We start from the raw sequence: 14,418 nt of genomic DNA on the forward strand, positions 1-14,418 counted from the left end.
TGGTAATAGCTTTCTTTTAATAGAATTGTTATAAAGATTAAATTAGTTAATACACCATACACCAAAAATAGTACATGTAACTGAGAAATCAAGGTGATGTTATTGTATGAGATTGTAGACAGTATGTCATTGTGTGTGTGAAAATTTGAAACTTCTGTCACAGATACTTTTAGATGACATTCCATTTTAGTTTAGTATCCTAAAGACGACACTAACTCAGTGCACGTATTTTATGATTATTGTATATTAGAAAATGTTTTTAATTAGAATGTTTTATATAACTATATGAAATATACTCAGTTTTAATCTTCATATTTTAATTTTATCTCAAATATTGCCACTTGGGTGTATGTTATTTAGGAGACAACTATATATGGCCAAGGAAAAAAGAAGTGTCTTTAAAATCAGATCCAGCACTGTTAAAATCAAAACGAAGGAAAAAACCTGATACAGTTTCTGAAAATCAAGAAGTTCAAGCTATTGGTGGCAAAGATGTTTCACTCTTTCTCTTCAGAGCTTTGGGGAAAATACTGTATTGTAAAAGTAAGGAAACCTTATACCTTTTATTTTATTACTATTTTGTTAACCATTAATCTTACAAGTGAAATTAAACACATTTTTAAAATGACATATATTTGCTTCTTTTACAAGAGCGAGCTAGGATAGGTCAGATACTGTTTGGCAAGGCCTAAGACATAATAGGAAAATGTATTTTGATGGAATATTTGTGGATTATGAGTGGAATTAGATGCAGAAACTACTGTAGGCCTTAAATGTCTATAGATCATTAAACGTATAGTTTGATAAAAATAAGACATCAGTCTATCTGGACTTTTGGTGGCAAGTATAGCCCAAAGCCCTCTTAGCACTAGGCTCTGACCTCCAACGCTCTAAGAAAATTACCAAGTAGCTTTATGTGTCTTTGGATCCTTTTACATTTCTTCCTTCACTATCTGCTTTCTCCCCAACTGGACATGTTCCATGGTCCTCATCTGTTTTTGACACCTCCTCTCCTGATCGCGTCCGTTCCCCATTAGCCCATCTCAAAGCCCATCTCAAAACTGTCCCTCCTTTCAATAAAATCCCTAACTCCTGTTCTTCATGTAGAAAATGGGAATTTCTTTTTTTTTTTTTTTTTAATTTTTTTAAAGATTTATTTATACAAGAACCGGGATACATGCCAGATCTGCGGAAGGGTGAGAGGATTCACCAGAGACAGAGTGGGCAACAGAACAGGCAGACTGACGAAATATACTGTTGAGGGGAGCAGCGGGCGAGACAGGAGAGGTCTATAGCACCATGTGGGATCCTCGCCAGCAGGCCGGGATCTAACCCGTGCTGCAGAGGCTGCGGACAGCTTCACAACGTGGCGCTCAACCACCTACGCCACCAGGGGAGGCCCCAGGAATTTTTTTTTTTAATCTGATACACTTATTTTTATTTTATTTTATTTTATTTTATTTTATTTATTTATTTGTTTATTTATTTATTTATTTATTTATTTATTTATTTATACAAGCACTGGGTACAGTCAGAAGCGCGGGAGGGTGAGAGAATTCACCAGAGCCAGAGCGGGGAACAGAATAGGCAGACTGATGAAATACACTGCTGAGTGGAGCAGTGGACGTGGCAGGAGAGGTCTGTCGAGCATGTGGGACCTTCCCCTGCGGCCGGGAATCGAATTGGCGCTGCAGAGGCTGCGGGCAGCTTTGCAGCCCAGTGTTCAACCGCTGCGCCCCCAGGGGAGGCCCTACACTTATTTTTAAAGATTTATTTATGCATACAAGAACTGGGGTATAGGCCAGAAGTGCAGGAGGGGTGAGAGGATTCACCAGAGACAGAGTGGGGAACAGAACAGGCAGACTGACTGAAATACACTGCTGAGGGGAGCAGCAAGTAAGTTAGGAGAGGTCTGCTGTGCCATATGGGTAGTTCCCTGGCTGGCTGGGGAAACCTTCATAGTGCTTCCCTTGCGCCACCAGAGAGGCCCTATTTTCCTGTCTTTTACCTCTTTCTATTATGTTGTGTTTCTATATTTCTCCTACATTCTCTCCTTACTCCAGGTGTCCTTGTTTTACCCTAATGTCCTTCTTTCCAGTTCCTTCTTTCCAGATAGTTGAAAATTGGGTTTTCTAAGTGGAAACCTGCATGCTGCCTAAGCAGAAAGAAACCGGCATCACTAAAATAGAAAATAAGACGCTTCACTGCCCTTAGATCTTCTTATTGTTGAACCTCAGTCATCATTCCCACTGGTTATTTCCTTTCCACCTTTTTTTTTTCTCTTCAATATTTATTTGTGAACCTCCTATTAGGAAATGGGATTCCCATTCTCTCCTACAGAGAGCAGCCATCTTCCAGTGTAATAACTAAAACACTAGAGACCTGTGTACTGAGATGAGATGCGAAAGAAGACAGCTTCTGAGAGCTGGAAAGGTGAAATGTGGATTACTTTGAGAAATGGGATATTTTAAGTCTAGAAAAACCATAATCCTGGCATCAGAATTCTAAATTTAATTTTTGCTAATAATAGACAATTCACATAAGTTCCAGTCTTTTATTTATAACAACTTTTATAGTATTTTTGTCATCCTGTACCCAAAGTGATAAAAAAGCTTCAATTGAGTGGTACTGTATAATTATAAAGATACTTATTTTTTGTAGGGGCATCTTCAACAGAGTTAGATGTACCTCGATTGCCTTCTCATCTATCAGAATATGAGCGGGATACTTTACTTGTTCAACCTGAGGTAAAATCATTAATAACAATACTATTTACAAGATACACATTACTTAAAATTGCCTGCATATACATGTGACTCCTGCATTTGTGTAAAAATTACGTATATATGCTTTTTTTAATAGGAAGTGGTAGAAATGTCACACATGCCTGGAGAGTTATTCAATTTATATCTTCACCAGAACTACATAGATTTCTTTGTGGAAATAGATGATCTTGTGAGAGCCAGTGAATTTCTGAGTTTTGCAGATATCCTCAGTGGTGACTGGAATGTAAGATCTTTTGACTTCAATGTTTTTGTTACCTCAGAGTTGAGAAACAACTGCTGGATGAAACTCTAAATGTAACAGTTAGAAGCTGTATCACAAATTTTTTTGTTGTATCTTTTCTAATTTTCATCCTATTTCAATATATTTATAACTCATAAATATTGTTACAAGATATCAAAGTGCTGTCTAATAGGACTTTCTGTGATGGAGTTTTGTTTTTTTTTTTTGTATCTGGGTGTTCAGTTGCAGTCAATTTGATTTTTCTGGTGACAATACAGTAGCAGTTTTTTCTAAAGTAATTTTCTGATCATAATTTGATTTGATTGGTTTGTCTCAGTTGAATAATTTTGTGACTTATTTTTAGGACTGTGGTGGTGAAAAAATGAACATACATTAATTAGACATGGCTAGTTTTTTTTTTGCTGCCAGTGTACCAATAGTACTGTTTTACAAATTTTTTATTTTCTTTATTTCTTGTCTCCTTTATTAGACACGCTCTTTACTCAGGGAATATAGTACATCTATAGCTACAAGAGGTGTAATACATTCCAACAAAGTCCGAGGATTTGCTCATTCTCAAGGAGGAGGATCAAGCTTTCGTCCCTTGCACAAGCCCCAGTGGTTTTTAATAAATAAAAAGGTAAAAAAAAATAAATAAATAAAAGATTGTATGCTTTCAGTAGGTGAATGTTACGTGAATTTTATCTCAATATAGCCATTTTAAGAAAAGAATAATATTCTTAGTAAAAAATGTAGTTGCTAATTCTCAGAGTTTTCTAGAATAATGATAAAACGGAAAGGACAGTCTTCGAATGCTTAGTCATTTTTAAGGGGATAAAGGCACTAAAAACTTGAAAGCACATATCTGTTTTATTTATTAGTTGACTATTATTGAAATCAAAATCTAATTATATTTTAGTTTTAATTGAAAATAAACTGACTTTGCCTCTAACAAGCTAAATAAGTTATTTCACATGTTGCATACTTAGTTTTACACAGCTGTAAGTGTAGAGGATTGAATTAGAGTTCAAAAACAGGTGACCCACAAAGTTAAATACAACACACAGGATTTTTTTTTTTTAAATGAAGTGCCAGAAATAAAAATCAGATGTGTATTTCTGGCTTTGGAATTTCTAGAATCTCCTGGAAAAATGGAAAGTAAGTCAGCACTGGTGCATAGTTTTACATGACAGCTGTTTGTTCATGCCAAGTAGAATCTACCCCTTGAAGATGGGAGTGCTCCTCCTTCCTTTTGTGTTGGTCTTTTGGGTGAAGGAAGCTGTTAGTTCCTTGAAGGCAGAAATTAGTCTTCTTTCTTCATCAGCCTAACATTGCACTTGTGCTAACTGAAAGTCATTCATTGAGAAAGTATCTCACATAATTTATGATGTGTATATGCCATAAACAGAATCCCTTTGAGGTTTTTCTTTTTTACTAACTGAATTTTATCATTGTTTTGAATTTGGAAGGCAGCTATGCTCACTACTATATTGCTGGTGCCTCTTGTTTTCAGTTTGGAAGATGGCGGGAGGGCAGGATACCATTTGTTTAATCAAAAAAAAGAGTTCATATTGAGTCATTCCCTGGAAGGGGATCCCTCTGAGCTACAGCCTCATATTTCCTATTTTTTTGGTTTAAATCTTGCTTATTTTTGTTAAAATAACATTGCATTATCACATTACGTAAGTTTTAGCTATGCTCCTTGAAAATCAACGTGTGTATACCACTGTCACCACCAAAAGTCCAGTTCTAGCCTTCGTCATAAAATTGTTGCCTTTTACCCATTTACCAACCCTCCCTTCTTTTATTTTTAAATTTGGTGGGTTTTTTTGATATCTTGTATCTTAAGTCTCTGTAAAAATTTTTACTGCTATTACATCAGTTGTAAAATAGTTGTGTTATGAAGGACTAAAGTCTTCAAAGTGTATTTGTAATTTATAAACCTATATCTTTTGTAATGCAATAAGCTTAGTTTGTTTTGGAATACATACCCATATTTTTAATTTTATTTTTCATAATCTTTTTTTGTTTTTTCTTCTGTACAGTATCGGGAAAATTGCCTGGCTGCAAAAGCACTTTTTTCTGACTTCTGCTTACCAGCTTTATGCCTCCAAACTCAATTGTTGCCATACCTTGCTTTGCTAACCATTCCAATGAGAAATCAAGGTAATAATGTGGACTTGTATTTTTCCCGAGAAATAGTGTTTTATAACATTATCTTTTTGTGGGTCAACTCATTGCTATATATTTGTGAGTCTAAGATATTTCCTGTGATTTTTTTTTTTATTTAGTATACAAGCTTTTTGATTTAAAAAGAAAGAAAGGAATACAAAGTAAAATTTGAAAGTATCTCCCCTGTAGCTAACAGGTAATTCCTTTTGACAAGATTGGTATAAATTCTTCCAGACATTTTTCTGTGCATGTACAAATAATAGATAGAAAGTTTAATTTGCTTATGTCACTATAAATAGCATTCCATAATTTATAAGGTTGTGCTACGGCAGCTCTGGAGGCTGGAAAGTTCAAAACCATCATATCAGAAGATCCAGTCTCTGATAACTGTCTGCTTCCTAGTTTGCAGATGGCCAAATTCTAATTGTATCCTCATGTTTGGGAGACCTCTCTCCGGACTCTTTTTGATAAGGGCGATAATCCCATTCATGCAGGCTAACCCATATGCCCTAGTTTGCACCAAAGCTCCTCTTCCTGATGCCGTCAAATTGGAGGTTAGACTTCAAAGTATGGGTTTGGGATGACATAGACTTTCAGTTCCTAAAAGCAACAATGCTAAAATATACTCAAATCTCTTTTTTTTTTAAACTTATTTAACTTTAGTGATATTTGGTTGATTTCAATATTACAATTAACATTAATTGTATGTTTCTTTCCAGGTTTAAAAATAATAAATGTTAATTTGTAGGTTAAATGTAAAAAAATAATAGTGTATCTATGGCAGTGTACACCTGCGCAAGCTAACTAGTAAGCTACTAAAAAGGCCTACTGAGGTTTGCCTTTTTGTGATCTTTACCAATTTTTCCATCAGTTGTTTCTGTTTGTTTTTTTTTTTTTTAAGATTTATTTATTGATGCATACAAGAACTGGGGTATAGGCCAGAGATGTGGGGGTGGGGGGTGGGTGAGAGGATTCACCAGAGACAGAGTGGGGAACAGAACAGGCATATTGACTGAAATACACTTGCTGAGGGGAACAGTGGGCTAGTCAGGAGAGGTCTGCTGTGCCATGTGGGTATCTCCTTGGCTAGGGATCAAACTTGTGCTGCAGTGGCTGTGGATAGCTTCATAGGTTGTGTCTTTTTTTTTTTTTTTTTTTTTTTAAGATTTTTTTATTTATTTGTACAAGCACTGGGTGGTACAGTCAGAAGCGCGGGAGGGTGAGAGAATTCACGGAGCCAGAGCAGGGAGCAGAGGAGGCAGAAGGACTGAGGTACACTGCGAGGGAGTAGCGGGCGGCAGGAGAGGTCTGCGCGCCATGTGGGACCCTCCTCCGGTGGCCGGGGAGCAGCCAGGGATCGAACTGGCGCTACAGAGGCTGCGGGTAGCTTTACAACCCAGCGCTCAACCGCTGCGCCACTGGGGAGGCCCCATAGGTTGTGTCTTAATGGCTTGTGCCACCAGGGAGACCCTGTTTGTGTTTTTTAATGTGTCTTTTAAGAACCACATTTCAGGACCTCCCCAGTGGCGCAGTGGGTTGAGCGCAGCGCTGTGAAGCTGTCCGCAGTCTCTGCAGCACAGGTTCGATTCCCGACTGGCCGTGGAAATTCCCACATGGCATGGAAGACTTCCTGTCGTGCCCGCTGCTCCCCTCAGCAGTGTATTTCAGTCCATCTGCCCGTTCTGCTCCCCGCTTTGTCTCTGGTGAATCCTCTCACTCTTCTGTACCTCTGGCCTGTACCCCAGCTCTTGTATAAAAATAAATAAATAAATCTTTAGATAAAAAAAGAACCACATTTCATTAACAGTCATAGCTCACATGTCTGTGTTGATCTTTAGGTTAGGGAAAAAATTGTGCGTTTGTGTAATATTTTAAAAAATACTTTATGATTATCAAACTTTTCAGAAATTTTTTTAAAAATTTTTTTAAAGATTTATTTATTTTACAAGAACCGGGATACAGGCCAGATGTGCAGGAGGGTGAGAGGAACCACCAGAAACAGAGCGGGGAACAGAACAGACAGACTGATGAAATACACTGCTGAGGGGAGCAGCGGGCAAGACAGGAGTGGTCTACCGGCCTTGTGGGATTTTCGCCCGCCGCCTGGGATTGAACCCGCACTGCAGAGGCTGCAGGCAGATTAACAGTGCGGCGCTCAACTGCCTGCGCCACCAGAGAGGCCCCTTTTCAGAAATTTTAAAGATAGGGTTTGTCTTATTAGGTATTAGAAGAGAGGATTCTAGGATATTTCTCTTCAGATAATAAGAGTCATGGCTTTTAAAAGTATTATTACTTAGGACCTCCCTGGTGGTACAAGGGGTTAAGATGCAACCTGTGAAGCTGTTCGCAGCCACTGCAGCATGAGTTCGATCCCCAGGCAGGGAGCTATCCCCATGGTGCAGCAGACTTCTCCTGCCTTGACTGCTTCTACCCTCCAGCAGTGTATTTTAGTCATTCTGTTTGTTCTGTTCTCCACTCTGTCTGGTGAATCCTCTCACCACCACCACCCCCCCACACCTCTGGCCTATACCCACTTCTTATATGCATAAATAAATAAATCTCTTTTTTTTAAAGATTTATTTATACATACAAGTACTGGGGTATAGGCCAGCAGTGTTGGGGGGAGGTGAGAGGATTCACCAGAGACAGAGTGGGAAACAGAACAGGCAGATTGACTGAATTACACTGCTGAGGGGAGCAGCAGGCCAGTCAGGAGAGGTCTGCTGCGCCATGTGTGTTTCCTCCCTGGCCGGGGATTAAACTTGTGCTGCAGTGGCTGCAGGTAGCGTCATAGTGCTGTGTCTTAACCCCTTGCGCCACCAGGGATGCCCCAATAAATCTTTTTTTTTTTTTTAAGTATTATTACTTAAATATTTAAAGTGGTCTGCATTCATAGGCAGAAATGAGATAACTTTTCTGCAATGAATGTGATTAACCTGTGGATCAGAACCTAGAGATTTCCTTATAACTGCCCATTTTAAGATTAAATTAATTTTTAAATTTTATTTTGAAATAATTTAAAACTTAGAAAAAACTTACAGGAATGGTACAAAATAATTCTTAAATATTTTTTATCAGGATTCTTCAATCTTAAAGTTTTTGTTTTTTTTATAAAGATTTATTTATTTATGCATACATGAACTGGGGTACAGGTCAGAGGTGCAGGGGGTGAGAGGATCACCCGAGACAGAGTGGGGAACAGTATACTGAAATACACTGCTGAGGGCAGCAGTGGGTGAGACAGGAGAGGTCTGTTACACCATGTGGGTTATCTCACTGGCCGGGAATCAAACTTAAGATGCAGTGGCTGCCAATAGCTTCATAGTGCTGAGACTTAACCCCTTGTGCCACCAGGAAGACCCAAGTTTTCTTATTTTGCCTTTTATTCTCTCCCATTTTCTCTAAATATACATTCACACACATGTATTTTTGTTCTTAACTGTTTTTGAGTGCATTGCAGATGTGATGCCCATTTTTCTTAAATCCTTCACTCTGTATTTACTGAAAACAAGGATATTCTTCTATATAACCATAAAACATGCATATCAATATTAGGAACTTAACATTGATACACTAGACTCCTTTCATATTTTGCCAGTTGTCCTAATATTGTCCTTTGTAAAATAACAACAAAAACTTAGTCCCTTTCTTGTCCAGAATCCAGTGCAAGGTAACAGTGCATTTATTTATTTATTTGTCATGTTCTTTAGTGTTCTTTAGTCTGGAACACTACCTGATCTTTCTTTGTCCATGAAATTTTTGAGGTATATAGGACAGTTAAAATGTAGACTGCCTCGGTTTGGGTTTGTCTGCTGATTCCTTATGATTTGATTCAGAGTATGTAAATTTGGCAAGAAAACCACAGAAGTGATGTTGTGTTGTCAGTGCATCGTATCAGGAGAATGTGATGTCTCTTGATACCATTATTAGCAACGCTAACTTTTATTACATACTAAAATGATATATCTCAGGTTTTCCAGTATAGAGTTAGTATTTTGTGGGGAGATGCTTTCAGACTATGTAAATATCCCATCTCATTAAAACTTCAAGCACTAGTTACAGTGTCTGTTGTTGTGTCTTGAATGGTGGAGAGAACTCTCTCTAGAATCCCTTTTATAAGAGATGATTATTTGCTCAATCTGTGATGATTAGCTAATGGTAATTTTTTTTAATGGCATTACACCTTCAGATGTTTTGACTTTGTTATTACCAATTTTTATCCCACTTCTTTCATTTTATTAACTGTGTCATTTCAGACATTATTTCCTTAAATTTTTTCTGCTCCTCTCATTTTGTCCTCTTTTCTAATTATCTATTAAATATTTGTTGACATGCTTACAAATATCCCATTTCTTGTTTTCTCTCTTTTCTTTAAATGCGTAATCTCTAGCAATCAATGTTTAAGTTCATTGATTTTCCTACCTATTCATTCAAATCCTACTATTAGCCTCTCGTGAATTTTGGTTATTTTACTTTTGAACTCTAGAATTTCCATTTGGTTCTTTTTGTAATTTCTCTATTAATATACTTTATTTGATGAGAAATTATAATTATAGCCACCTCTACTTCTTTAAGCATGGTTTCTTTTTTATTCTTTAAATGTATTTATAATGGCGTCTGTGAAGTCTTTGTTAAACTTAATACATGGGCCCTCTCACAGGAAGTTTCCGTGGCCTCCCTCTTTGCTGTATATGGGGCACACTTTATTTGTATAGTCTTGCAGTGTTTTGTTGAAAACTGGACATTTTAGGTAATATATTGTAGTAAACCCTGGGTGTTTACTCCCTACTTGCTGGGGCTTGTTTTTAATCACTGGTTGCTGTTTGTTTATTGACTTGGCTGAACTGTTTTAATGAAGCCTTTGTTATTTCTCAGAGAATTCAGCATGGACTATTGCGTGCACAGTCACCTTGGGATGACAGTGGTTTCAGCTGGACTCTTTTTGTTTCTATCCCTTATTTCTTTAACTGTCTGCTTCATTGGGTTTCACACCAACCTGTTGTGCTACACTGGTTACTGCAGTAGAACCTCCAAATTGTGGGTGGGGGCTGGGTGTGCAGGGAATACCAAACTCTCAGCTGGCTGTGCGCACCAAGAGGGGAGTCCTGTTTTTGGTTGTAACCATAGAGTGAAGCGTCTTTCAGGCTGAAGAAGGAAAGAAGGAGATCATGGCTCCAGTGTCATAGCCTCTTGCTTTGTATTTTCTTAAATATTTTTCTCATAAAATTTACTGTTTTAAATAATACATTTCACTACTGATAAACATATTCATCTCATTGTGCAACCAGTCCCCAGAACATTTTTATCTTGAACAATTGAACTATAAACATAAAGCACTAAATAAGCCCTCATACATGCCACATACTTTCTGTTTCCATGAATTTGACCACTTTTAGTACCTCATATAAGTAGAATCTTAAATATCTTTTTGTGGCTGACATGTTTCACTTACCATGTCATCAAGGTTCACCCACATTATAGCATTTCCTTCACTTTGAAGACTGGATAAAATTACATGCTATAAATATACCACATTTTGTTTATCCATTTATCAGTGGACACTTAAATTGCTTCCACTTTTTTTTTTAAAGGATTTATTTATGCATACTAGAACTGGGGTGTAAGCCAGAGGTGCAGGAGGTGAGAGGATTCACCAGACAGAGTGGGGAGCAGAACAGGAAGATCTACTGAAATACACGACTGAGGGGAGCAGGGGCAAGGCAAGAGAGGTCTGCTGCACCCTGTGGGCTGCTCACTGGCCAGCCAGGGATTGAACTAGTGCTGCAGTGGCTGGTGATATCTTAATAGTGCTGTCTTTAACCCCTGTACCACCAGGAAGGTACTGCTTCCACTTTTTGACTATTTTCAATAACAATTCTATAAACATGGGTATACAAATATCTCTTCAAGGCCATGCTTTCAGTTCTTTTGATTGTACATCCAGAAATAGAATTTCTAGATCACATAATAAATGTTTTAAGTTTTTGAGGAATTGCTTTACCATCAGCTATACCATTTTTCTATTCTCATCAGCAATGCACAAGGTTTCCAGTTTCTCCACATCCTTGCCAAACCGTGTTTTCTGTTTTTTGGTTTGTGTGTGTGTGTGGGGTGGGGGGGGGTTGTTTTTTGTTTTTTTTTTTTGTAATAGCTTTTGGTATCTTGTGGCTTTAATTTGTATTTTCTTAATGATTAGTGATTTTGAACATCTTTTTATGTTTATTGGCTATTTGTATATGTTCTTTGGAGAAATGTCTATATAAAGCTTTTTCTAAATCTCTGTTTCAGCTCAGATTTCTTTTATACAAGATGTTGGGAGACTTCCTCTGAAGCGACACTTTGGAAGGTCAGATAATAATTTTAATTTTCAAAGAACTGTTTCTGAATAGTCCACTGCATGTTGTCTATTCAATATGCAATCACTAAATGATGTCTGTAAAATAAAATATACATATTATGCCCAATGATTAAGGGCCATATAATTGCATTGTAGGTCTATCTATGGTATGTACTATATATGATAGAATATCAGGTTAAATAGGCTCATGAAATCACAACGGCAAAAGAATCTTTAAAATCTTTTAGTTCAATATATCTGCATATCTATAATCTCCTTTTTAGTTTTCCTGCCAAGAGGTATTCTTAGCCTATGTTTGAAGCCTACAGTGACCAGGAGGAACTACCTCAAAAGATAACATTGTCTTCATTATTCCCTTATCATAGAAAATTTAGACAACTGGAAAAAAAAAATAGAAATTTAAGTCTTTATCAGTACTGTTGATTTTACTATAAAATGACTCGGGCTAATATCAGTGGTTAACACAAAATCTTTATTTCGTTTCCACTGAGCTTATTTGTAGGTCAAATTATACTCAGGCATTTTTTTCAAAAGATTTAAAAAGATGTTTCTTTTATTCCTATTTTCAGGAACAAAAGTGAATTATATAAATGGCACTTATTCTCCTGCCTGTTCTTTTCCTTCCTGGTGGGAAGGAATTTCCAATGGAAAACTTGCTTGTCTGGGATTTTTTTCCCTGTCACCCTCATAGATTCCTTAAAGCCTTTGTGGTATTAATGGTTTCTTCTGGCTTATGCTTAACTCTGTAGCGCCCATCTTTCCTGTTATAGAAAGTCAGTGATGGGTGGGTCTTAAAGCATCATCCCACTGGGAAGTGATCAGGGCTCATATCTTTTATAAACTTTGCTTTGTCCCTCATAACCCTCTGAATTCAAGCAAGACCAACTCTCTTCACAGGCTTCTTTACCCTCAAGATTATGGCATCAAAATCAAGGGAGGACAAGTATCTTTTGTAGCAAAAGACACTTCACTATCACTTACTATGACCATATTTTAACATTATCGTTCATTCATATTGGTATTAAATGTACCATTTAAAAACTGTATGGTTTCCTATATAATTCAACCTAGAACTTATTTTTGTATATTTCTGCTTGTTTTGTTTCCAACTTTTATCACAGCCTTTCTAGTAACTAAATCATGGTGCACATCAAATACTGTTTATCCAGGATGAGTTTCTAGAAATGAAATTGCTGAATCAATGGATATACACCCTTTAGAGCCTTTAGTCTGTCTGTATTACCAGATTGCTTCCAGGAATATTTTGCCAATTTTATCCTTCTAACAGTATATCATCATGTTCTTTTCTCCTAACTCTTGCCACCACTGAGTTTTCTTTTAAAAGGTAATTGCCAATTTTAAAGTTACAAATTGAAGAATTTATTTAGTGACTATCTGTATTTCTTCTGTAAGTTGTCAGGTCATGTTTTATTTATTTATTTTTTTTTGGAAAAAGATTTATTTATTTATTATTTTATACAAGCACTGGGTACAGTCAGAAGCGCAGGAGGGTGAGAGAATTCACCAGAGCCAGAGCAGGGAACAGAACAGGCAGACTGACAAAATACATTGCTGAGGGCAGCAGCAGGCGCGTCAGGAGAGGTCTGTTGTGCCATGTGGGACCCTCTCTGGCGGCCAGGGATCGAACCGGCGCTGCGGAGGATGTGGGCAGCTTCGCAGCCCAGCGCTCAACCGCTGCGCCACCAGGGGAGGCCCCAGGTCATGTTTTATGCCCATTTTTAAATTTATTTTTTTGTAAGGACTCTTTACTAATGACACTAATCAGTTCATTTCTAAGTTGTAATGTAACTTATTCACTAATGTAATTTATTCACTAATGTAATTCATTGTCAATAAATGAAAGATTTTGACAAAACAGTACAGTAAGAGTAAATGACAGACTAGTACTGTCTTTTCATGACTTCCTAATTACCACACTCCCGATCTCCTACTTTGGTTATTATTAATGCCTGTATTATGAATTTTACAGGTTGAAAATGGAAGCCCTCACTGACAGGGAGCATGGAATTATAGACTCAGACAGTGGAGATGAAGCACAGCTTAATGGAGGTCAGCCTGCAAAGGAAGCTCTGAGTGAATGCACACAGGCCACTGAATCGGCCTCCTCTCTTCCTTCCAGTCAGAATAGTGGGAGTGAACTGCCTGCTAGTCAACCTCAGCCATTTGCAGCCCAGGGAGACATGGAAGAAGAAGACATGATCATAGAAGACTATGAGAGCGATGGGACATAGAGACCAGCCTGTCAGTCACATTACTGTTGACAGATTCATATTAGTTTTATTTGTTGGTACTTGAACAGAGATAATATATTTTTCAGATGACTTACAGTTCTTCACGTGTAGCATTTCAGCACAATGAACTGACTCTACTGTCTTCTTGAAGTTATTAGAAGACCAAGCCTTCAAATAATGTCTTCATTATTTTCCTCTAGTATTTATTTAGAATTGTGAGTTGTGTTGGCAGAGGTCAGTGTGCATGAAGTATCTTTGAACATTATGCCAAATATCAGAAACTGTGAAGGAGTAATTCAGAATACAAAAACTTTATGGGGTTTGTAAATATGCATTATAAAACAGGTTAGAATACAATTCTGAGTGTAAATAAACCTTGTGCCTTATTCAGTTTCTCTGTGATCTCTAGCTTCTCCAATGCCATTTTAATATATTGTACAGTGGAATATTGTAGATACTTTTTGGAAAGTATTTACATAATTTATATGAAAATTAAAATGTTGAGTTTCTTTTTGTTTCTCCTCTCTTTCAACACTTCCTAACATGAATTGTTTGCCATGTGACATTGGGTACAGCACTCCAGTCTTCCTCATTCAGAATTAAACTTTACAAGTAACAGAGAAGGCAACG

The 14,418-nt window shown here is 37.3% G+C and overlaps 1 protein-coding gene across 6 annotated transcripts in view; it reads left to right on the forward strand.

Moving 5' to 3' along the window:
* RAD17 (RAD17 checkpoint clamp loader component) overlaps positions 1–14,296 on the forward strand; it is a 30,462-nt gene extending 16,166 nt beyond the window's left edge. For all 6 annotated transcript variants that reach the window (XM_054687928.1, XM_037529104.2, XM_037529105.1 and 3 more), the window contains exons 11-17: positions 361–543; positions 2,662–2,747; positions 2,863–3,009; positions 3,497–3,646; positions 5,052–5,172; positions 11,467–11,524; positions 13,527–14,296. In XM_054687928.1, coding sequence (XP_054543903.1) covers positions 361–543; positions 2,662–2,747; positions 2,863–3,009; positions 3,497–3,646; positions 5,052–5,172; positions 11,467–11,524; positions 13,527–13,788 — 1,007 coding nt within the window. In that variant the 3' untranslated portion in view covers positions 13,789–14,296. The remainder of the gene's footprint in view (positions 1–360; positions 544–2,661; positions 2,748–2,862; positions 3,010–3,496; positions 3,647–5,051; positions 5,173–11,466; positions 11,525–13,526) is intronic.
* The last annotated feature ends 122 nt before the right edge of the window (positions 14,297–14,418 follow it).

Source organism: Talpa occidentalis, unplaced genomic scaffold (genome assembly GCF_014898055.3).
Source record: "Talpa occidentalis isolate TD23 unplaced genomic scaffold, MPIMG_talOcc4v2.1 talOcc4.6, whole genome shotgun sequence".
Classification (NCBI taxonomy): Eukaryota; Metazoa; Chordata; class Mammalia; order Eulipotyphla; family Talpidae; genus Talpa; species Talpa occidentalis.